Below are 26,093 nucleotides of genomic sequence, written 5' to 3'. Positions count from 1 at the left end.
AAGCTACTGACAAAGGAATTAACTGCTTGTGAATGCAAGTAGGGATTGGCACAATGGTTAGTGAGGCACTGATGGATGAAGAGATATTTCTTGGTGCTACAAGATGAGAGCAGTAAGGCCCTATCTGGGATTAAGTATTAAAAACTAAGCACAATTCTGCAGGGACAATATCAAAGTACAATGGCACTTCATGTTCTGAGAAACCTTGATGGCTACCAAGGATATGCAATCACTAATCTTTAGGAGATCCATTACAGGGAAATACAACAGCACCAAGAAGCAATGAATGAAGAACTGGTAACTACCAGTAAGTGCTGAGAAATTAGATGTTAACATTTCTAAGAAGTTGTGCCTTTCTAGCACATCATTCCATTTCTTTTGTAGAAGCATCATCTACACTATTTATACATAGAGCTGATGTGTGCCAGGAGGACAAGACAAGCAAAAGAACACCCCAGTTGTCGAGTTTTGTGCACAGATGGTGTTAATATATGTGCACAAGATTTTGCAGATGAGTTGGTTCCAAAAGTTCTATATTATCCCATTGCTTTCCAAGGTCCTCATTTAGATGACAACACCCAAAGGTGGTCCATAAGAATATAGTTTGGTAGCAGTTGGCAGTGGTCTTAAATGGTGAGACCTGGAGAGTCAGGACTACTGTAGGCTGAAAATTCAGTCCTTAGTAGAGCTTTGTCTCTGTTCAGGCAGCAAGAACTTGCTGCTGTTACAGTAGGACACTTTAAATAAATGTCTTTAAATAACATATTTGGTCATTATTCTAAACCATTAGACTTAGCCATATGTATGTTCAAGCCTAAAATAGGAACATTAGTGTAGAAAAGAGTATGCTTGGATTGACCTGCTTAATGTATGTTAACTTCCAGAGAGTCTATTCCTCAAAGAAAGTTGCTAGTAAGTAAGTAGTATTCAGTTTAAATGACCATATCATCTGGTTTGCCAAGAGACAATAAGTTCATGTAAGCAGGATAGTCAGGAGTCTTTAGATGGCAACAAAATATATAGCTGTATGGAAGGCCGGCAGGGATTTAGTTCCAGGATTGGCTTGCATTGGCACTAGAATCTGATTAATAGGTAGAACAGAATCCTGATTCTGATTTCTTGATAACAAGGATATTGTTGGATATGCTGATGCCATTAAGATTGCAAACAGAGTCATTAAGAGATAGATTATTAAAGAGGAGGATAAAGCTTTGGGCTCAGTCCTAGGCTCACAAGCTATGGGACTTGTGCCAATAGAATCAACCAAAATTTCATCCATTGGTAGGGATGTGAATCTTAATATATTATCAGGGTTATTTTTTGTGAGTCAGATTGGAGAGAGTCTTGTCTGCAAATGTTCAGAATTCTTAAAGGGATTGATGCCAAGTATAAAGTTTCTATTAATTTTCTTCATCATTGTTGTCAGGTCAAATCTGGTGAGGGACTATTTTCCAACTAAGACGTTCTGGTTGTTCAAATTACTGGAGATGTAAATGTTCATGGTTGTTTTTAATGTGATTCCATAACAACTCCTTTGTATTTTGAAAGTTTACAAATCACTAAGGCCAGTGGTGAGAGGACTATGAATTTACAATGTGATTTCCTATCCACCTTACTAGTGAGCTACATTTTTTTCTTTGCTGGAGTTCGAGAACGTTTAGCAAGGCAATCCCTTGTGAAGTGACCAGCCTGGCTACAGTAAAGACATAATGGAGTTTCTTGCTGGCGGGCTCTTTTGGCTGGAGTGACAGGCAGTTGAGCTCCCTGAAATTGTTTGGGCTCCTCCTTGGATAGTAGACTTATGGGGCTCAGGAAAGATTGAGAATGATTTGTGGAAGCAAACACCGGGACATGACATTCTGACTGTAGGAGCTCTGGCCTGTCTTTGTGTTTTTTGTCCAGCTGAATGCATTGAGTGATCAAATCTGGCAGGTTTCCCATTATATCTGTGATTTCTTCATCATGAGTGGCTTCAGCTTGTCCCTTTTGGATCTGGTTGCTCTGGTTGGTTTCACTATAACTCAGATTTTGACCAAGAACTTGGGAAGTAGTAGCATCCTGCTGAGAGTTGTCTCTCTTGTCAACCTTCATATTCATTGGAGGAGTCATTTCTTGTTTTGTGCGTTCACCAAATGACTGCTGAAACTCAAGAACAAAGTTCTCATATTGCTTCAATATGTTCCTCTGGTGGGACTCAGACATGATGTCACAACTTTGCATCTGCTGGGATAGGTAGTCAAAAAAGTGCTTAATTCGGGCATCATCTGCAGGATTCGAAACCTCCAGAGCCGTCAAATAGGTAGTCACCTGAGCAAGAAAGCCCATGATATTGGTTGGGTTACCATGAAATTGAGGGAGATGGTCACCTGAGTAGGGCACAGACATCACTGGGGTACTCAGGACAGGTACAACTTGTCCTCTTAACGTGGGGTTATCATCAGGCGGATGCTGCATTTGTGGCTGCAGAATCACATTGTCTCCTCTCAAGGTCGGTGGTGATTCTGTGCATTTCTCCATTGTGTCTCCTGGAACTATGTAGAACTGAATAGAAATTCAGTACCAGTACAGACCAAGGAGCAGGCAGTGGTTTGGTATCAGAAAAGATAGAGTCATGTGCAAGCAGGAAACAGCTGTCCAATGTCACTAGAGAATGCTGAGAGTTGAGCTGGAGAGATGCTACCAAAATCTTATCTTCTATTCATCACTGCTGCTTCTTTATGGAGAATGTCAGTGTTCTACACATTCAGATGACACATATCACCTTAGGACACACAGAAGAGAGGATTTGAATTAAGACAAAATATATACATCATAGTCACAATAATTTTCTCCTCCCTCCTATGCTTTGTAAGTATAGACATTAAAATTCATCTGATCCAATATTTCTTTTATAATCACTGTCAAAGGATTTTAGATTAGAGTTCAAAATAGTATTAGCAGTCATCCAGACCAACAAAATTTATAATTTCACAGATTAAAAACAGAGATTCAGAGAAACAAAAAGATTCGCCCAAGGTCACCCAGATAGTTAATATAAGATTTGGTATGCTCATCAGGGCAGCAATCCAAAAGAGCACTTCTTCCAGCGATTCATATTTTACTTGAGTGTGATGATACTTCATGCTCTTGACTGCTTAAAACCTGATCAAGAAACAAGAGCATTGATCTTACCAGAGATGTTTTTAGGAATATAGAAAACCAAGACCCATCAAGTACCCACTGAATAACTTTTCACACTTTACTAAGATTTCCAATGTGATTAGAATGTGTATTGTAGTTTAGGAATTACTTGGTTTAGAATGGAAAAATCACTGATTATATTTTACTCACTACTTTAAGCCTTCATTGCTGCCAGGTATCTGAATGCTGCATTGTTAGTTAATCTGTTTTTTCCTACCATGTCCTTGTCTGGGGTGACATTTGTGTTACCATGGAAATAATTAGGATATCACAAGAAAGATGAACACATAAGATTGAGAACTTCACAAATAAGAACTGAATGTTCTTAAAAGTATAAAGATCAAAATGGTCAACACTCCTCTAAGCATAGATAAGAACAATAAAGTAAACACTAAGAGTTAAAAATAATTCCCAAACATATGACATGTCAGTTAGTTTGAGCTATCCTTTAGTTTCTTTCATTGCCCTTCCTTGTATATCATAAAATTAAAAGTCCTTCAATTGTCTACCAGTGTGCAAAAAATCACTTAATCTTTTAAAACGTAAGTTTCTCACAAGATAGGCCATTGACCTATGGAAAAACAAAATACTACTGTTTTGTTATCAGGGTATATCAATAAAATAACTCCTAATGGTACCCTGCTATATTCATAGATTAGCATCTTGCTCAGCCATCATCAGAGAATCTTCTTCCTGCATTAGGTGGGAACTAATAGAGATGGGTAACTGGACAAGGTATACAGAGTGAGAGATCTTGGGACAGCAACTCTAAGTGGGATGTTTTCACCAAAACCCTCTCCTCCAGGGCTCAGGGTGCTATGTAGAAGAGGAGGCAGAAAGATTGCAAGAGCCAGGGGGGATGGTGGACACAAAAGAAACCTTGTCTTCCAGATACAACAGGACTGATGTATATAAGAACTCATAGAGACCATGGCAGCATGCATAGGGCCTGCACAAGTCCAAGCCAGCTGGGAGGGGTAAGTAGACAACAGCTCCTATCCCTAGCCAAAAAGCTATCTCCAACTGCCAACTACTTGGACAAGAAAAATTAGTTTTCTCAAATAGAGTCTTATTTGGATGTGCCCATGCCCAGAAGGAGATGGCCAACAAAAAATAAACTCAGGGGTTTTTGTGTTTTATTTTGTTTTGTTTTTTGTATTGCTTTGTTGCATGTTACTTTGCTTGTGTCTTGTTGATTTACTGATATTTTGCTTGTATATTATGGTTTTGGTGTGTGTGTGTGTGTGTGTGTGTGTGTGTGTGTGTGCGTGTTTCTTGTAGAGATGTATATGCATCAGTTCTCTACAAACAATTTCTGACTCAACCAAATCTCTGTGGCTTTGGAAAAGTTATTTAATCTTTCTGAGAATCATTCTCCAAACTTTAAAGTAATACCCATATGCCATAAGCACTATAAATACACATATATATGTTTATGTCTATATTACAGTACAGATGTGTTATGCATATGCATATGTTCATATGAAGTGCATGGATCACAGCATTTTTTCTATGGAATTGTTCATCTGTGTATGCATCCCAGTCAGCAATGTAGAGCCCCTGACTTGTGATTATTGAGTTTTAAATTATATTTTGTTTTTCTCTTAACAGTTCTAAATGCTGTTGTCAAAGTATAATGTTTTTATATGCATAAAGACTATTTTTACAGTAAAATAAGCATATCTACACATAAGAAAAAATTCTTATGCCTACCTCATAGTGTTTTGATGGATAACTGAAATGAAAGGAGATTGCCAGAGCCTCATGCAGAAGGCAAAGGCCTCATAAATGTTAGCTATCATTTTTCTAGGTCCATAGTTGTGTCATCTGTGTTTTATAATTCAAGTTTCATATTTTAATATTTTTGAAAGGTAGCACAGAGCATTACTGTTTATTATATAACATTTCCTGCAGTATCTAGGGAAACATCCCATAATTAAGCCATTAAAAATTCAGCAGGAAAAATGTCTGAATATTCATACTGAATTGGTTATAGATGAAATTCATGTCAAATCAGGTCAAATTTTGCTACCAACTGGGTTTTAGCAACAAATTAATGAAAAAATTGACTTAAATCTCATAGACCTCTTTGATTTCAGAGTTGAAATAAGAAGAGATTGTGAATTAACTTTTTTATTAGAAGGGTGTGATTATAACTTTTTCTTTATGTCTCTGTCTTGTGCCTTTTCCTCCTAACCATCATCAATTTCATCTTTGTGAGGCCTCCTGACTCTATACAGAATTATGTATTCAAGGTGGCTTAGCATTTAATTTTCCTAATTATGTAGCAAGGGTGAAACACTTGCTAAAATTAAAAGCATTAGCCCACATGCAAATCAAACAATGGCATCATTGTCAGTGGCAAATGCTCATTCCCTCAGAGAAAATCTACCTGGTCATTTCATTTGGGAAATTACTTTTCCCAGAGGTCATTGACCTTCTATTGGATTGTCCATAGAATATGCTTTTACAAAGACTGCCCTACTGAAGGATCTAGCCTTAGAGAGGCAACGCAGAAATTTCAAATGCACTGGTTTTGGAGCATCAGACTAGAGTGGCTGTACCAGATCTTATAGAAACTGCATGAATATAAGCTTTTGCTTAATATGTTCATGGTCAAGCTAAGAAAGCCATATCAACAAATGGTTTTAGTAATCTTTTATGAGCCATTTTGTTTATATTCACTTTGCTCAAAATCATAGTTAATAGTTTCTGGACACAAAACTGTTTAAGATGACATTTGAAGAACTATCCTGGTATAGATTACATTTGAAATATCCATAAAAAGGACATGCATTAAAGGTTTGGTTTTCAGCTTGGCTCAATTAGAGGGGGTGGAACCCTTAAGAAGTAGTACTTGATGAAAGGTCATTGATGTAAATTTCCAAAGAAGGTACTGGATTCATGGTCCATTCTTTGTTTCTTTCTTTTCACTAGCTGGCTTCTATTAAAAATGTGCTTCTACCCCACCAAAAGCACCAAAGCAACAGTGATAACTGACTACAGATCAAAACCTCCACAAGAGTGGCCAAAAATTATCCCTGGCTCTTGGTTCTAGCAACAGAAAGCCAACTGTCTCGGTTCAGCCGTGCTTTATTGCCTATAAAATAACTTTGTGACTTTACATTGTTTTATTTTTAAGATATTTGATCTTAGACCAAGAAAAGCTACAATTCTTTTGAGTTTCAGAACTTCTAAGGAAATCTGTGGTCATAGGTACTGAATTGAAGCATCAGTTTCCCTCATAAGGGTGAGCAGAGGAGCACATGTTTGGACTTTTCTAGAGATATGTGTGTATTTATACCATTCAGAAGAATAACCTTGGATAAGTTTTTATGTGTTTTCTTTTGTGTTGTTGTTGTTTTGTATCTCTTCATGTAAACATCTTCATCTGTATACTGAAGAGTATTGGGCTTCTTAAATTTTAGCATACTCTAGAAATTCTAACTCAAAAGGTTAACAGAGGAACACAGGCAGGCTTTTATAGGCATTACAGGTAATGTTGACTTAAGTGGTCCTCAGACATGATCATGAGAATATTGGAGATTGAACATACACACACACACACACACACACACACACACACACACACACACACACATTCACACACACATACACACACGTGAGAGAGAGAGAGAGAGAGAGAGAGAGAGAGAGAGAGAGAGAGAGAGAGAGAGAGAGAGAGAGAGAGAGAGAGAGAGAGAGAGAAAGAAAGAGATTCAAGGTTCATAGAATCTGCTGGGATTTCAATGTAGTAATTTTTTTTTATTTATTTCATCTATGGAAAATATGGGACATTGGCTCATGGATGAGACCTAGGATTTGAATGTTAAATAAGTTATACAGGTGATGTTAATGCAGAAATTTCAGTTAATACTTTTGAGAACTTTGGGTTAGGTGCTTCCTAAGGGTCCTTTTGGTTTTAGCATTAGCTACATTTTTGAATGGAGGGTGGAGACAAGTTTTCACTCCTTAGCCTAGATTGAATTGAAACATACTCTGTAGCCAGGACTGGTACCAAACTGACATTCTTCCCTAGTTATCAGAGTTAAGTGCCAAGGTTCAAGGTATGTACATTAATATTGAGTTTGTCATTTTTAGGAGTAAAATATGTACCACAAAGTATGTGGTATGTGGATTGGATTTTTTTCTAATCCTCCATGAATTCCTTAAACAGTATTCAAGGGCAGGGCAGTTCTCAGATACCTAATATTTGTCTAGTTTGGAGATAAAAGAGCATAGCAATCAAGCTGACCCCATTGTTGGGACTCTGCGATTCTCTCCCGAAGAAATACAACACTCTCCTCTTCTCTTCTCTGACTATGATTAGCCTAACAGATATCCACACAATCCCCATATCATAAATACAGTGGCCCAGCTCATATGACATGTCTTTAGTCCACTGTGAAGAATCAGAACTTAGACTTTATTTTCAGTCTTCCTTCTTCTCCAGCTGGAACCGTAGCTTAGTTTCTTATGAAGTTCCAAGTACCATGAATCTTCTATCCCAGTTCCCTAGTTTTCCTTTGTAATGTGACTTAAGTTTCTCAAGGAGCCACACTTCCTATATGAGGATTCTTGTTGCATAGGTGGCCCTATCTACATTCACTAAGATTTATATCTCTCATAACCAATTTCATGTTCATTACTTCATTTCCTGACTGCAACTTTGCCATTTTCCAAGTCATAAACCAAGCTACTGAGATGTTAAGTCTAAGTTGGGGAGCAAGGGAGAAGTTTGCTACATGAGCAGTGTTCTTCAAATGATTCTCATGCAGACCACTTTATTCTCTGAGACAAGAAAACAGCTATTTAAATACAAAAGACATGGGTGGCTCTCTCTGTGAGAAAATTTCTGAGTCCTATATCATTGGAGGATAAGCAGAACTAGAATTCCCCCATGATGAGAAATTAGAATAGACACTCAGAGAATCATAAAACAGTGAGGCATCATAAAAATGATTGTTCTTTCAAACCCATAAAATCTATAACTTGCCTGAACACAGAGATAAAACATGAGGGAATGGCTGTCAAATGATACACAATCTAAAATCTCACCATTATGTCTACCACTCAACCCAAACTCTACCCCACTCTGCACTGATAGAATAGTACCTATTCCTGCAGGAGATTTAATGGCTAAGATATGCAAGTGCTGTTCCTGCATTTGAAACTTTAGTTTGGTTTCTTTGTCTGTTCCCTATGCTTCCATCATTTCAAACAGCACATGCTGCTTCAAGTAAACAATTAAGGAAAGAGTGGAAAAATTCAAATCTACGAATCGCAAATAGTCATAAAATGAGCCCTTTAAATTTGAAATGAAAGGTCTTCTCCTGCATTTGTGCTCCCTGCTGTCTCTTTCATCTTTAATTCATTAGGTGCAATTCACTTAGTGCTGAACACCACTTGCAGCTGATGCAGGTCCCTGTGGTGTTTGGCAACCTGCTGCTCTGTTCAAGGTAGAGAAAGCTTAATAGATGCAACTTAGGATACATAATGTTTTGTGATTGCCAGAAGTCTTCTAAAAGCCTCAGGTTAACAATGGTTCTCAATCTGTGGGTTGTGACCCCTTTGAGGGGTCATATGACTCTTTCACAGGGATCACATATCATATGTATACACACACACACATACATACACACACACGTGGTGTGTGTATGTGTGTGTGAGAGAGAGAGAGAGAGAGAGAGAGACCATAATTTGAAGAACCGTATTAAAGGGTTGCAGCATTAAGAAAAAGGTTGAAAACTACTGGATTAAAGAAAATCTTCTACACCATCAATACTGGATCCTCACTGGGACTCCTCTGGGATATTGTGCTGTTGCCCTGTGTCCTGGATAGCCTGTCACCCTGGATCTTCAGGACCGGGTGTCCCAGCAGTTCAGTTGATTAGACTGTGGCATGTGTGGTCCAGAGGCAGGTGACATCATTCCGGAGCATGCTACGAAACTCACAGAGAATCAATAAAAGCATTTGTTTTTGTTAAAAAAAAAAAAGAAAGAAAATCTTACAGATGAAGAATGTGAGGCTCAAGAAACAGAAATTGGTCATGTTTATGGGCCACTATACTATCTACGGTCTAATCCAAAACCCTTCCTAGTTAGCCTTTTCTCTTCACAAAGCATTGACTAGGAGGAGTAAGCAATACAGAGATTATATGCTCCAGGGAACTCAAGAACTGGCACACTGTTATTCCATGGCTGGTAACATGTCACACACATGCAGAGTAACTTGTGTGTTCTACATATCTTTCTACTATTTCATTTATCTTTTTGATAAGCTGTAAAGGATAAGGCATAACTTACATTTTCAATACAACTAAGAAGCACATGCGGTTTGGAAGGAGGGCTCTGATGGGAGTTGGAGGGGGAGCATGGGGTAGATATGGTTAAGGTACATTGCATACATGCATGAAATTTTCAAATAACAAATAATAAAGAAAAGTTGTTTAAAGAATTACAATGATTTGGTGTTAGCTTTGAAACTAGAATCCTCCACATCTAACACAACTATGCCATTTGAAGCCATTTTAAATAGTGATTTAAAAACAAATCTGAAAGTTCAAAGTGAGATATTTTGAATCAAACTCCCAATCTCACTTAACCCAGGCTTTGAGACCTTTGAGCAAGTTATCTTTGTGAGCCTTAGTTTTTGCATCTGTAACATATATGTGTTTATACATAATGGAAACAGTAATATATGTACAGTTACTGACATTCTTTTTTAAATTGACAACATTTGTTTATAGCAGCCATAGACACAACAAGATATTACAGAGGTGGCTTTAATATTACTGTTTGCTACATAGATCATCTTTTATTCTTTGTTAATATAAGCAGAAAGCCCATCCATGTGCCAGTGCATCTTGATGTCTTTTCATATCACAGATGCATGAATTAACCTTATGGAAATATAGGTAAAGAATTGTGGCAATTGAACTATTGTTCAGAAGACAGATGTCCAGACCTTATACTTACTCAGCAAACTTTGCCAAAGCAGTGAGAAAAAGCCTTGAATATTCTTGAAATATGTTTTGCTACTCAAGTGACTTCACATGCTGCTGAGGATATGGAGAAGGGGGAAGACTCCTCCATTTCTGGTGGGAGTGAAAACTTGTGCAACCACTTTGGAAATCAATGTGGAATTTTCTAAGAAAATTGGAAATAGCTCTGTCTCAAGACACAGCCATACCACTTCTGAGCATATTCCTGAAAGGTGCTCCACCGTACCACAAGGACATTTGCTTAACTATGTTCATAGCAGCTTTATTCGTGATAGCCACAATCTGTAAGCAACCTAGATGTCCCTCAGCTGAAGAATGGATAAAGAAACTGTGGCACATTTACACAATGGAATACTACTCAGCTATTAAAAACAAGGAAATCTTGAAATGCAGGCAAATGGATGAAACTAGAAAAGATCGTCCTGAGTTAGCTAACTCAGATCCAGAAAGACACATATGGTATATACTCACTTATAAGCTGATATTAGCACATAATACAGAATAACCACACTACAATACACAGACCTAAAGAAACTAAATAACAAGGAGGACTCTAGGGAGAATGCTTAATTCTCATTCAGAAGGTCATCAGAAGCAGTTGAAGAGAAGGAAAAGGATGGAAGCCTACCATAGAGGTCCTCTGAAAGACTCCACCCAGCAGGGTCTGGAAGCAGATGTTGAGAATCACAGCCAAACGTTGGGGTGGAGTACAGGGAGTCATATGGAAGAGTTGGGGAAGGGTAAAAGGACCTGAAAGGGGACAGGAGCTCCACAAGGAGATCAATGGAGCCAACAAATCCAGGAAGTGGGAGGAGAGTGCTGCAGAGACTGAAATACCAACCAAGGACCATGCATGGTGAGGACCTAGACCCTCTGCTCAGATGTAGTAGATAGGCAGCACAGTCTCCTTGTGGGTCCCATAATATGGGGAGTAGGTGCTACTTCTGACATGGACTCTGGTGCTCACTTGTTAATCACTTTCCCATGGTGGAGCTGCCTTGTCAGGCCACAGAGGAAGAGGATGGGGCAGTCCAGATGAGACTTGATAGTCTGAGGTCAGATGATAGGGAAGGAGGGCTCTCCCTTTCTGAAGACTAAGAGAAGGGGGAGGGCAGATGAGAGAGGGAGTGTGGGGCCAGGAGGTGACAAGATAGGTGTCTAAAATCAAGATATATAGCCAACAAATTAAAATTTTTTTAATTGAATAAAGAAATATGTTCTGTTTGGATGAATGTGTAATTTTCCTTATGTCTATTTCCCTCTTAGAAAAGCATCCCACCACCCCAGGTCCCAAGTAAAGATTATCTAGGGACTTGAAAAGAAAATAAATGCAAATTAATAAGACAGAAGTTATTTAAAGGCATGGCATTTAACTCTAAGTTTCAGTGAAGATGGAAGAATTACTTACCTCTCATATATTGTTCTCCATGTATAACTGGACAATTAATTGAGCAATGGGGAAATTCTATAGAATGTGAAAATATAAAGTAGAAACAGGTAGGATTCTCTCAGTGTTTGGCCACCACCAGTAGCAATCCTATTTCTATATCCTATTACTAGAGGTATCCCTTTCCATTTGGTGGCCTTCCTTAACTCCTGCACACTGAGACAGACACTGATTTTTGTAATCTTAGGACTCTACCAGCTGCTTAGACAGTGGCATTATTTTTATGCATATTAATGTCCTTAAGCTTAATATTTACTCTTCATAAATGGAGCTTTTTACATCCACCACAGATGGTTGATCATTTCATTTAATATATCTTTTACTGAATGTCTCTTTTGCGCCAGACACTATGTTGGATCCTAGGAAAAAACAATGATCCCTGATGAAGAGCAAACATTCCAGAACAATCCAGAACAATGGAAATCATACATATGAACTGCTTAAGTTAGCATCTGTTTCATAACATCCACTTAATAAGATTAGCTTTGTTTTAATACTGAAGACATGATGATGTACTAATCAGCACAGACTCTGAAATTAGATTTGCATTCGATTCTAGTTAAATGACATGAAATCTATGTAAAAGCCCTGAGAATTTAGACTCCACCTATGTGTACATTTCTTTAACTATAAACTAATAATCATCATAACTTTTTATAAGTTTGAGGGATATAAATTATCCTTTCTACAAGCCAATAACTCAGGTTTGAAGCTGATCTAGGCTGATCAAAAATGAAATGCGTCTCAAACTTAATGAAATTTGACAAAGCAAAAAGGAAAGTAAGTAAGGAATGTTGTTAGACCAATAACTGGTGACATTCTGTGTATAGATATTGCAGGGAATGGCACTTTATAGTAGCAAGTAAATAGCTCCCTTCTTTATGTACACTACATATGAGAAAACAGTTTCCATCCTTATGATCTTCCCCTAAAAGCTTCAAAATGTCAACTTAATGGGCAGAACATTCTCCACAATTGAGTGGAGAGTGGGGTATGACTTTCACACATACTCTGGTGCCTCATATTTGACCAAGTCCCCTGGAGGGGGAGACCTGGTGGCACTCAGAGGAAGGACAACAGGTTACCAAGAAGAGACTTGATACCCTATGAGCATATACAGGGGGAGGAAATCCCCATCAGGAACAGTCATAGGGGAGGGGAGTAAGGGAAAAATGGAAGGGAGGGAAGAATGGGAGGATACAAGGGATGGCATAACCATTGAGATGTAACAAGAATAAATTAATAAAAAAAATGTCAACTTAGAACCCCAGACTCGAGGAAGGCCACATCTAATTCTTTCTTCTTTCTAATAAATCATATTCCCAGTAATATCTAACTTGCTATGCATAAATCTTGTTTAAAATCTCTTTTATTGGATATCTAATTTATCATGATAAAATGACTTTATTTGAAAAGCATAGTTAATGTTTTTGTTTTGGAGACAGGCCACAGTATTTAGCCCTAACTGGTGTGGAATTCACTAGGTTGATTAGATTTGGCCTTCAACCTACAAAGATACATCTGCCTCTGCCTCTGCCTCTGCCTCTGCCTCTGCCTCTGCCTCTGCCCCCAGAGTGTTTGAGTTGCAAGTCTGCATCACCATACTGACCTCAGTTAATGAACTTTGGCAAATATATGCATCTTTTTAACAACACTACCTCTGAGATAGAGACAATTTTGATCACTCCCAGATTCAGTTGTGTTTTCAGTTAGTTTGTGCATTGTTAATTCCAGGCCACCATTAATCTACTTTTTGCTTCTATGGGTTGACATTTTCTCAATATTTAATATAAGTTTTATCATTCAACATGTGGCCTTCTATGTCTAGTTTCTTTCATTTGTAATATTTTCAACACTCACCGATATTGTAGCATGTGTCAATATTTCATTCCTCTTAATTGCCAAAACTCTATCAGTGTATGTATATACCACTTTTTATTTCATGTGGTTGATGAGCTTTCTGAGTTGTTTTAGTTTCAGGGAAATAAAAATAAAACTAGTATGAAAATTTACATAGTGTTCTTGTTCCCAAAATTCATTGAAGCACAGTAGAGAAAATAAGAATACCATGTACTTAAGGTGTAACATGATATTTTAGTATATGCATGCACAGTGAAATAATTTCTTTTGATTAAATACATAGAAGTGGTTTATGAGATAAGTCAATGTTTATCTTAGGAAACCCCAAACTGCTTTCTAGAGTAGTTGTAGCATTTTTTCTTTTCAACAGCAGTATATGATTATTAGTATAATATGAATTACATGTTCACTATCTGGATTTAAATTTTCCTCATCATCTGATATTCCCAATTTTTATTTTCCTTTATACACACACACACACACACACACACACACACACACACACACACGTGTGTGTGTGTGTGTGTGTATTTATATATATAGAGAGAGAATAAGGAGATAGGAGATTATAGGTAGGATCTTATCTATAGAACGAGAAAGCTTTGCTTATAGATTTAGAAATATGTTACTCTCTATATTCCTAATACATATACATATATGTGTATGAAAGTACCAACACTTAATGAAAAAAGGCCATAAATTTGAAAAAGAACAAGAAAGAATACATGGGAGGATTTAGAGAAAAGAAACAGGAGGAAATGATGTGATTATATTAGAGTCTCAAAAATAAATAAATAAATAAATAAATAAATAAATATAAATAAATAATAAAAGTTTAAAAATATCCTTACAGGGATTGAGATAGGGATCTTTGGATCTTTTTATAAAATACTGTAAGGAATTATAGGAAATCTATGCTGGGAACTAAGACCCAATAAAATTATATTTACATACCCAGAAAGCATTCAGGAGGGCAGAAATCAGTCTACTTCTATGAACAATAAACATTAATACTGTAGATAAAACAAAGAACATCTTTGCTGAGGAAGGAGCCTTCAGTCACTGTAGATGGTAATATTTTAAAGCAGAGCCATACATTAAATGAGACTTGCATGAATCTCTCCAACTATTTCTATGTGAGTATGAATCAAATAATATCTAAATATAACTTCTGACATTTCTTTAATATACACTGAACTTTGTTCTGCCTTTTGGTTATCCTCCAATTCCCATTACTCTTGCACCAAATTGAGACTTTCCTTTTCATAAGGTTGTCTGACTTATAGAATATTCCCCAAACTAGAAACTCTGGTAGTGGACTTGCAGGCAAAGCAACAGTTAGTAGAATATTTTTGTCTAGAAGTCCATGCCAGTCACCACTCCCATTAAACATAGCATGTGGATTATGAACTAGTCTAAGTAGGTAATCATAGGAGACTGGAAGAAAGAAAAGGAGAAAGAAATCAAAGTTTCTAAATATGTATATCAAAGCAGGGCAACAGATGAGGACTTCCAAACTTATTCTCAGCTTGATTTTCACATTCACAAAGCCCTATCCAATATTGTCCATCTGCCAATGCTTTTTCTACCTAACACCCTCTAGCCCTGATATGGTACTGTATGCTTTTAGAATACTGCTTACTTCAACTGACAGCTTTTTTTAATAGACCCATGAGGAGTGTTATATCTTTAATTCATCTTCACACTTTAAGTGTCTGTCAGACTGTCAAGCCATTCCAACTTCTGTGAGGATGTGTCACTAGGAAAGAAACTGGTTGTAGCATGCCACTAGACCACAGGGATTCAGCCTTCAGGGAATCTTGAATGTTAGGCCAGAGTGACATGTCTCCAAGACGTAAGATCTCTTATTTTCATTGAAAAACAGTAATTCAAGGAGGAAAGAAAAGATGAAATATATCTAAAATGTTCATTTGGTTTTAGAGATAAACATGTATTATCTAAAAACCCAAACATGGAATCTGTGTTATTAAGAATGTTTGAAGCATCAGCCACCAAATGAATTTGAGTAAATTTAGAGTAGATGCCATGTACAATACTAGGTGCCCTCAAGTGTATTTGTCGTTGGTAGTAGCAGGAGATATAGACCACTTCTGTTCCTTTATCTTCCAGTCTTTCTTTTTACCACATGACTAATTTTCTTTTTAAACTTATCATACAAAGTAGTGGGTATAATTATACAATTTTAATCAATAATTTTCATCTACAAAGGTACTTTATATAAGAACTGACAATAAAAAAGGACAAAGGGACAAAGGGGAAATTATTTAGCCTTTGTATCATATCAAAAGTCCAGTTGCTATAGATTATTTCTCAAAGATTACAAAGTTCATGGAATACTGATAGAATATTACCGATTCTAAAGAAAAAAAGAGTATTATTGCAAATTTTGTCATGTCCAATTATAAACATCAGAAAGTTCAGATTCAACAGAGACAGAAGTTGTGATTTTTATTGACATACTCGTGTATGGTCATCATTGAAGAGGACAAAAGAATAATGAAAATCAACCATAACCTTCACACCAAATATAAAACATTCTCACAGAAAAATTATGTTTCATTTTCCCATACACTATGTATGTATATATACAATATACATACATACACTATACATACATATAGTGAAACCGATGTGTGTGTGTGTGTGTGTGTAGGTGTCCCTGATTAGTGGCAAAGAGTTAATGACCTAAATTCCATTAAGATCTTATTTGTAACAGCTTAAGAGCCAGTGTGCAGGGGTAGAATGTAATTGAGTGGTAGATCATTAGTTTAACAGGCATGATGCCAAGGGTTCAACCTCAATCACTAATACACAAATACTGAACTGTTAAAGACTTAGATGTATAGCTCAGTGGTAAAGTATACATGTGTGTACAAATCTCTATGTTCAATTTACTTTGCCTAAGAAAGAATAAGTGTCAGTCAAGACTCATTGATGAAGACATAAAGAAGAGAGAGAGGAAGCTGATGGGTTTACTTCCATGGTTCTGAGTTCCAGAGTCAATTATGTTAAAGTGTACTACCAGCAGATTTAATTATTTTAAGTGCTATGATTTGTTTTGTGCTATGGTTTGTCTTACAGATATTCATATGTTTGAGGTTTGATTTTTAACATTGTAGAGGAATTTTAATCCATCAACCTGGCTGATCTGACAAAGGATCATATCCAAAGACCTCCTAGGTTTTTGTGATCTGGCTGTAATGAATCCCAAGGACAGCTGTATAATCTGGCTTGAATACAGACAAGGCCTTAGTACACCCCTTTAATCCAAAACAATGGGATAAGGTTAATTTGTAGGAGGAAGCAGTCATGTTTGAAAATGATTTCTAACAGAGGTACAGAAAAATTAATGAATCAGAGAAAGATTTTACAGAATAAGATATCCCCAACTCTCATGAGAACAGAAAGAAGAGGCTATTTAAGAGGGCACAGGGAAGGAGGAAACATGATGTGGGCACTGACCACTCACAGTATCTTATCTGATCGGCAGGATGTAACCTAGAGACCATGTGGGAGCTACAGACCACCAGAATTGTAAAGCCCTAGGTAAGAGAGGTCCACACTGTGCAAAGCATAGGTGGGTCTGTCCTTGGTCCACCTAACTAGTCGATGGAGGACAGGTGCCCAGTCACCAGAGACTGGCCACATATCCACCTGCAAGCTGTATCTGGGACTGAATTGTGGACACTGAAGCACCAGCATCTGGATCTCCTGGCCCAGGGGAGAACCCAGGACAATGGGTGGATCTGACCTCAGACCACCCCGCCAGTCCACAGAAAGCCCCCAACGGAGCTATGGTCTCAGGCAAATCAAACAAACACAAAACAGATTAAAACAATCTATCTGCATCCCTCTTGTGCATTATCTACCATTTCATTACATTTTAGACCTTTCTACAAAACACGTTACAGTAAATTCAATTAGCTGAGAAAGGAAAGTAGTCAGAAGCTAATGACCAATATGAAATAAAGGTAGGTATGGCAGTTTGAATGAGAATGCCTGCTGTGGTGGTTTGAAAAATTATGGCCCTCATAGACTCATGTGTTTGAATATTTGACCTGTAGGGAGTGGCACAATTAAGAAGTATGACCTTTTGAAGTAGATGTGGCCTTGGCAGAGGAATAGTGCCACTCTGGGTGCAGGCTTTGAGGTCTTCTATGCTCTAGCGAACCCACTACAACATAAGTCTCTTTCTGCTCCCTGCAGATGAAGATACAGAACTCTCAGCTCATTCTCTATTACAATGTCTGCCTGAATACTGTTTCTGGCCTGTCTACTTTACACCAGGATGATAATGGACTAACCATCTAAAACTGTAAGCAAAACCTGACTAAAAGGTCTTTCTTTATAAGAATGTCCTTATTCATAGTATCTCTTCATAGAAATAAAGTAGTAGCAAAGGCAGAATGTGTGTGTGTGTATGTGTGTGTGTGTGTTTGGATTTAGTAAATTTGGAAGCTTTTCTGTGAAACCTGTTTACCACCCCCATATACTACTACAATTAATACATGAAAGACACAGATTATTCTTGCTTTATAGATGACAAAGCCAAAGAAATCCACGACGGAATTCAAATGTCCTAAATGTACTTTTGTTTACTGTTGACTTTATCTGCGCCATGAGGAAATGACTAACATTGTGTCCACTTGACCAAAGGGGAAGGCCAAAAGCTTTAGAAAATAACAAGCCTTGAGTTATATGCCAAGTTTAGGATGCTAGAGAGGTAGTAGAAATTTACACAGAAAAGCCCACAATTTAACCAGGATACTGTCACCTTTCAAAACTGGACAAAAGTTATTTATCAGGTTGCAAAGGAATTTTCCAGTTACTACAGATATCCTAGTGATTAATACAAATACAAATACAGAACATAACAACATATCATATTTGCTTTCAGAAACACTGTTTCATATTCCCAGGAAGTTTGGTAATTTTATGAAACCTATTGATTTTTCTAAAATAACAAGGCTTAGTTTGAACTCCCATGTTCTTGCCTGAAAAGATGAGGGGCTGACACATTCTTTTTTTTATTATTAATTTATTCTTGTTACATCTCAATGTTTATCCCATCCCTTGTATCCTCCCAATCCTCCCCCCCCCCATTTTCCCATTATTCCCCTCCCCTATGACTGTTCCTGAGGGGGATTACGTTCCCCTATATATTCTCATAGGGTATCAAGTCTCTTCTTGGCTACCTGCTGTCCTTCCTCTGAGTGCCACCAGGTCTCCCCCTCCAGGGGACATGGTCAAATGTGAGGCACCATAGTACATGAGAAAGTCATATCACACTCTCTACTCAACTGTGGAGAATATTCTGACCATTGGCTAGATCTGGGAAGGGGTTTAAAGTTTACCTCCTGTATTGTCCTTGGCTGGTGCCTTAGTTTGAGCAGGACCCCTGGGCCCAAATCTGCCTATCATATTGTTCTACTTGTAGATTTCTAGGACCCTCTGTATTGTTTTATTTTGCTATTCTCCCATGCGTCTCTCATTTAGAGTCCCAATAGGATGCCTTCCCCTCTGTCCCACTTTCCTGGTAAGTGAAGGCTTTCGTGGGACATGCCCTTTGGGTTAGTATGCAGATATAAGTGAGTATATACCATTTGATTCTTTCTGCTTCTGGGTTAATTCACTCATTATAATAATTTCTAGCTCAATCCATTTATCCACAAATTTCGGGAATTCCTTGTTTTTAATAGCTGAGTAGTATTCCATAGTGTATATGTACCACAGTTTCTTTATCCACTCCTCTACTGAGGGACACTTAGGCTGTTTCCATGTTCTGGCTATTATGAATAAGGCTGCTATGAACATGGTTGAGCAAATTTTCTTGTTGTGTGCCGGAGCATCTTCTGGGTATATTCCAAGGAGTGGAATAGCTGGGTCTTGAGGAAGCCCTATTCCCATTTTTCTGAGATAGCACCAGATAGATTTCCAAAGTGGCTGTACTAGTTTGCATTCCCACCAGCAATGAAGGAGTGTTCCTCTTTCCCCACATCCTCGCCAGCATGTGGTGTCGCTTGAATTTTTGATCTTAGCCATTCTGATGGGTGTAAGATGGAATCTCAGAGTTGTTTTGATTTGCATTTCCCTGATGACTAAAGAGGTTGAGCATTTCTTTAAGTGTTTCTCAGCCATTTGATACTCCTCTGTTGAAAATTCTCTGTTTAGTTCCAAGCCCCATTTCTCAATTGGGTTATTCGGTTTGGTGGTGTTTAATTTCTTGAGTTCTTTATATATTTTGGATATTAGACCTTTGTCAGATGTAGGGTTGGTGAAGATTTTTCCCAGTCTGTAGGCTGTCGCTTTGTTCTCTTGACAGTGTCTCCTGCCTTACAGAAGCTTCTCAGCCTCATGAGGTCCCATTTATTAATGGTTGACATTAAGGCCTGGGCCGTTGATGTTCTGTTCAGGAAGTTGTCTCCTGTGCCAATATGTTCCAGGTTCTTTCCCACTTTTTCTTCTAAGTGGCTTAGTGTCTCTGGTTTTATGTTGAGGTCTTTAATCCAGTTGGATTTGAGTTTTGTGCAAGGTGACAAATATGGGCCCAGTTTCATTTTTTTACACATAGACCTCCAGTTAGACCAGCACCATTTGTTGAAGATGCTATCCTTTTTCCATTGAATGGATTTGGCTTCTTTGTCAAAAATCAAGTGACCATATGTGTGTGGATTCATATCTGGGTCTTCGATTCGATTCCACTGATCAACCAGCCTGTTGCTGTGCCAGTACCATGCTGTTTTAATTACTATTGCTTTATAGTACAGTTTGAGATCAGGTATGGAGATTCCTCTGGAGCACCTTTTATTGTACAAGATTGTTTTAGCTATTCTGGGTTTTTTGTTTTTCCATATGAAGTTCAGAATTGAACTTTCAATGTCTTTAAAAAATTGTGTAGTTATTTTGATAGGGATTGCATTGAATCTGTAGATTGCTTTTGGTAGGATGGCCATTTTTACTATGTTAATTCTCCCGATCCATGAGCAAGGAAGATCACGCCATCTTCTCAGGTCATCTTCAATCTCTTTCTTCAGAGTTTTGAAATTTTTTTCATACAAGTCCTTCACTTGCTTAGTTAGGGTAACTCCTAGATATTTTATATTGCTTGTGGCTAATGTGAAGGGTGTGGTTTTCCTAATTTCTTCTTCTGCAAGCTTGTCATTTGTGTATAGGAAGGCTACAGACTTTTTTGAGTTAATTTTGTATCCAGCCAATTTGCTGAAGGTGTTTATCAGCTTTAGGAGTTCTCTGGTGGAGTTTTGAGGGTCACTTATGTACACTATCATATCATCTGCAAAGAGGGATAATTTGACTTCCTCCTTTCCCATTTGGGTACCCTTGATCTCCTTTTGTTGTCTTATTGCTCTGGCTAGAACTTCGAGTACTATATTGAAGAGATATGGAGAGAGTGGGCAGCCTTGCCTTGTTCCCGATTTGAGAGAAATTTCCTTGAGTATCTCACCATTTACTTTGATTTTGGCTATTGGCTTGCTGTATATAGCCTTTATTATGTTGAGGAAAGTGCCTTGTATCCCCGATCTCTCTAAAACTTTAAACATGAATGGGTGTTGAATTTTATCAAATGCTTTCTCTGCATCCAAGGAGATGATCATGTGGTTTTTTATTTTCAGTTTGTTTATATGGTGGATTACATTGATGGACTTCCGTATATTAAACCATCCCTGCATGCCTGGAATGAAGCCTACTTGGTCATGATGAATGATATCTTTGATGTGCTCCTGTATTCGTTTTGCAAGTATTTTATTTAGTATTTTTGCATCTATGTTCATAAGAGAAATTGGTCTGAAATTCTCTTTCTTTGTTGAGTCTTTGTGAGGTTTAGGTATCAATGAGACTATGGCCTCATAGAATGAATTTGGTAATTTTCCATCCATTTCTATCTTTTGGAGTAGCTTGAAGAGTATCGGTATTAGCTCGCCCTTAAAGGTCTGGTAGAATTCTGCACTGAAACCATCTGGCCCTGGGCTTTTTTTGGTTGGGAGACCATCGATGATTGCTTCTATTTCTGTAGGGGAAATCGGACTATTTAGCTTGTTTATCTGTTCTTCATTCAACTTTGGCAAGTGAAATTGTTCAAGAAAATCGTCCATTTCCCTTAGATTTTCAAATTTTGTGGCGTATATGCCTTCAAAGTAGGATCTTATGATTCTTTGAATTTCTTCAGTGTCTGTTGTTATGTCTCCCTTTTCATTTCTGATTTTGTTGATTTCAATACTGTCTCTCTGCCTTTTAGTTAGTTTGGCTAATGGTCTGTCTATCTTGTTGATTTTCTCAAAGAACCAGCTCTTGGTTTTGTTGATTCTTTGGACTGTTTTCTTAGTTTCTAACTTGTTAATTTCAGCCCTGAGTTTGATTATTTCCAGGCGTCTACTCCTCTTGGGTGTTTCTGCTTCTTTTTTTTCTATGGCTTCCAGTTGTGTTGTTAAGATGCTTATGTGCGATGTTTCCAATTTCTTTTTAAAGGCACTTAGTGCTATGAATTTTCCTCTTAGCACTGCTTTCAATGTATCCCACAAATTTGGGTATGTTGTTTCTTCATTTTCATTGAATTTCAGAAACTCCTTGATTTCTTTCTTTATTTTTTCCTGACCCAGGTGTCATTTAGCAGAGAGTTGTTTACTTTCCACTTACATGTAGGCTTTTTGTTATTTCTGTTGTTGTTGAATTGCAGCCTAAGAGCATGGTGATCTGATAGGATACAAGGTATTATTTCAATCCTCTTGTATCTATTGAGGCTTGCTTTTGTGACCTACCATATGATCAATTTTGGAGAAGGTTCCATGGGGTGCAGAGAAGAAGGTATATTCTTTCTTGTTTGGGTGAAAGGTTCTATAGATATCTGTTAGATCTATTTGGCCCATGGTATTGGTTAATGATGTTATTTCTCGGCTTAGTTTCTGTTTCAATGACTTATCCTTCAGTGAGAGTGGGGTGTTGAAGTCTCCCACTATTATTGTGTGGGGATCGATGTGTGGTTTAACCTTTTTATGAGATCTTTTACAAATGTGGGTGCCCTTGTATTGGGAGCATAGATGTTCAGAATTGTGATGTCATCTTGGTTGACTTTACCTTTGATGAGTATGAAGTGTCCTTCCTCATCCCTTTTGATTAATTTTGGTTGAAAGTCTATTTTGTTCGATACTAAAATGGCTACGCCTGCTTGCTTCTTTTGACCATTTGCTTGGAATATTTTTTTCCAACCTTTTACCTTGAGGTAATGCCTTTCATTATGGGTGAGATGTGTTTCTTGGATGCAGAAGAATGTTGGATCTTGTTTATGTACCCATTCAGTTAGTCTGTGTCTTTTTATTGGAGAATTGAGGCCATTGATGTTGAGAGATATTAATGACCAGTGACTGTCATTTTCAGATCTTGAACTGATTTTTTGATTTCTTTCATCTGTTTTTTTGTATATTCCTGAGTTTCTTCCATTGCCTCTTTATAGGTCTTCAGAGCTTGAACCGTTTTATTTATTTCTTTCATCTGGTTGTTTGCATTTTCCTGCAATTTTTCCAGTTCCACTCTATGTGCTTCTTTTATGTCTCTCACCTGTTTGTCTGCGTCTTCCTGCATTTGATTATGAATTTTATTTGTTTCCTCCATTATCATCCTCATTACTAAGGATTTGAGGTAATTTTCTTGTATTTCCATTGTATTTGAGTTCTCTGGGTTGTTTTCTTTGGGATAGCTGGAAACTGGAGACGCCATGTTGTTTTGGGGTTTTTTGCGTATGCTTTTTCGTTGTCCTTTAGACATCTTGCTGTCTTTGTTTTTATTGGGTACCTTCCAGAGTTGGATGGAGGGTGTCTGACGATAGATTCACTTGTTTTCTCACGATTTCCCTAGGCTGCGAGCTCAAAGCTTCACTGGTGTGGATGTTAGGAGGTTAGCCCTGTTGTTCTGGTCTTTCACAGCCAGTGATCTTCAGCCCCCCTGTGCTGTGGATCCTGCAATTGCTCTGGGTCTCTGAATGAGCGTTGGGTCAGGCCAAGGTATCCACAGCCTTCTGTGTTCCCTGCCAAGTCCAGCCAGGAACACTGGGCCCGAACCACGGCCTGAACTCAGCTAGATTCTCAGGGCCTGAACTGTCTGCCAAGCTCAGCTAGGGATTCTGGGCCCAAAATGCACACAGGGTCCAGCCAGAATTTTTGGGCTGGGACTACGCACCAAGCTCTGCTAGGGCCTTTTGGCCCAAAGTGCGTGCTGTGGTCAGTTATTGACTCAGGGCCCGAACTGACCACCAATCTCATCCAGTAATTCTGGATTCAAACTGCACACTGTGTCCAACCAGAATCTTAGAGCTGGTGGAACCGAGCGCTCTGTCCAGCCTGCGCCACAGCAGGAGAGCTGCGGCTGCTCTGAGTTAGCGCCAGTGTTGAAACCAAGTGCTCCGCCCAGACTGTGTCATCGCACAGGAGCTGCCGCTGAGCTGAGGTGGTGCCTAGGATGGAACTGAGCACGCCACCAAGCCTGCACCACAGCGGGAGAACTGCGGCTGCTCTGAGTTAGCGCCAATGGTGGAACCAAGTGCTCCACCCAGACTGTGTCACTGCAGGGGAGCTGCCGCTGAGCTGAGGTTGTGCCTAGGGTGGAACTGAGTGCTCAGCCAAGCCTGCGCCACAGCAGGAGAACTGTGGCTGCTCTGAGTTAGTGCCTGTGTTGGAACCAAGTGCTCAGCCCAGACTGTGTCACCGCAGGGGAGCTGCTGCTGAGCTGAGGTGCTGCCTAGTGTGGAGCTGCGCGCTCAACTAAGCCTGCGCCACAGCAAGGGAGCTGTGGCTGAAGCTAAGTTAGTGCCTCAGGCAGAATTGCTTGCTGGGCTGGGCCAGTACCCGGGATTCTGGGGCCGAACTGTCCACCGAGTCTAGTCTGGGTCCGAAGGCTCTACACAACCCAAATTCTGCCCTGAGTCCCCTCTCCCGCAGCAACTCCCACCAGCCACCACACCAATCGCCTCCACCGGAAGGCTATGAGCTGCAAACCTCAGCCACCGCTGCTGGTGCTTCTGGTGCTGCTGCCTCTGCTGCTGCTGCTCCAATCAGAGAAAATCCACGCTCCTCCCGTGTGCAGGGGCACGCAGGTCCTCCGCACCCTGGTCCCTCCGAACCGTGGAGCACTCCCGCTGCCGTGATGATCGGCCCTCGGTGTTCCTGGCTCAGAAATCTGTGCAAATCCCTGAATTGTTCACTGGAGCCTCCAAACACAGTCCACACTGCTTGCCGCCATCTTGGATCCTCATCTGTAGCTTTCTTAAACACTTTATTTGTAAGTCATAATATAAACTATGATTAAGTCTTAGCCATGTTTTTATTAACAAATGGAATGGAACTTGGTGGTAAAACCACTTGAATGACCCTTGGCTGCAGTCCCAAGTTAGAGGTCTCCTAGCAACACAGTTACATTTCAAAGGTTCTGATGAGAAAGCCAGTCAGAAGGAGAAAACAAATGAGTAAGAAGAAAAACTGTAATCACTTACTCCTGGCAGGAACATCAGTCCCATTCTAGGAGGTTCTCACTGGGTAGGGGTCATCGCCTAGGGTAGTGCAGTATCATTTGTCACACAGACTCCAGTGGAGGGGCTGTGACATGCTTAGATTTAATAATCTAATGAATTATCCTCTGGATAATGTTTAAATTAAAAAAATTTATTTTAATCTTTTCTCATGACTAGCCAAGGATTTCAACATATGATCACCTGATTCATTTGTGATATAATTTCCTAGCTTCCTCCTTATACTGAGTATTCTTCTCTGTTCTCCTCTGAACTTCCTACTTCCTTTCTACCTCCCCATCTCATAACAAAAATAGCTCAAATGCAAAGGAAGCCTATTACTGATGACTTGTGATGAGGGCATGAAAGTTGTTAGCAATTACTTCCTTCATGCTATTTTAAAATTGCATTTTTCTACAATGAAGACTGTAATGCTATTTTATCAAACTATTGAGAATAACTATACAAAAGTTGTAGCAGTCACAGATACTCTACAAACAATGAGTTTTTCTCCTTTTGAAAACTGAAAATCATCTGTTAGGCAAAGGACACTGTCTACTGTGGAGGAATGTCATGAGTGGATGTAACAATTGTCAGTAAAGTGCTGTTTAGCTAATCAGCTGGGCAGAAGGAGAGGAAGTGGAAAAGGAAGTAGCCAAGAATCGAAAGTTGAGGGTTGAGAGTTGATGGTTGACAGTTGACAAGGAATTGGAGGAAAGAAATGGCCCGAGGAGTGCCAGATTGGAAAGTGTTTGGGATATATGTAGGTTATGAGGATTAGAGTAGTTTATTTTAGTTTATTGTTAAAAGAGTAGGAATTTAGATTCTTCCCAGCTTAGTGCTTGCAGCTTTAAATTACATTTCAATCTCTTTTTTTTTTTTTTTTTTTTTTTATTAATTTATTCTTGTTACATCTCAATGTTTATCCCATCCCTTGTATCCTCCCATTCCTCCCCCCCCCCCATTTTCCCATTATTCCCCTCCACTATGACTGTTCCTGAGGGGGATTACGTCCCCCTATATATTCTCATAGGGTATCAAGTCTCTTCTTGGCTACTTGCTGTCCTTC

At 38.7% G+C, this 26,093-nt stretch overlaps 1 protein-coding gene across 1 annotated transcript in view; it reads right to left on the bottom strand.

Annotated features, from left to right (window-relative positions):
* Positions 1-1,487: 1,487 nt before the first annotated feature.
* The window catches only part of Rtl4 (retrotransposon Gag like 4), a 402,948-nt gene continuing 378,342 nt past the window's right edge, over positions 1,488-26,093 (bottom strand). The window contains exon 2 of the mRNA XM_051141658.1: positions 1,488-2,761. Within this exon, the coding sequence (XP_050997615.1) occupies positions 1,624-2,517 (894 nt within the window). The 5' untranslated portion in view covers positions 2,518-2,761 and the 3' untranslated portion in view covers positions 1,488-1,623. The remainder of the gene's footprint in view (positions 2,762-26,093) is intronic.

Source organism: Acomys russatus, chromosome X (assembly GCF_903995435.1).
Source record: "Acomys russatus chromosome X, mAcoRus1.1, whole genome shotgun sequence".
Classification (NCBI taxonomy): Eukaryota; Metazoa; Chordata; class Mammalia; order Rodentia; family Muridae; genus Acomys; species Acomys russatus.
Note: the sequence above shows the minus strand (reverse complement) of the source record. Positions and strands in the feature narration are given on the sequence as shown.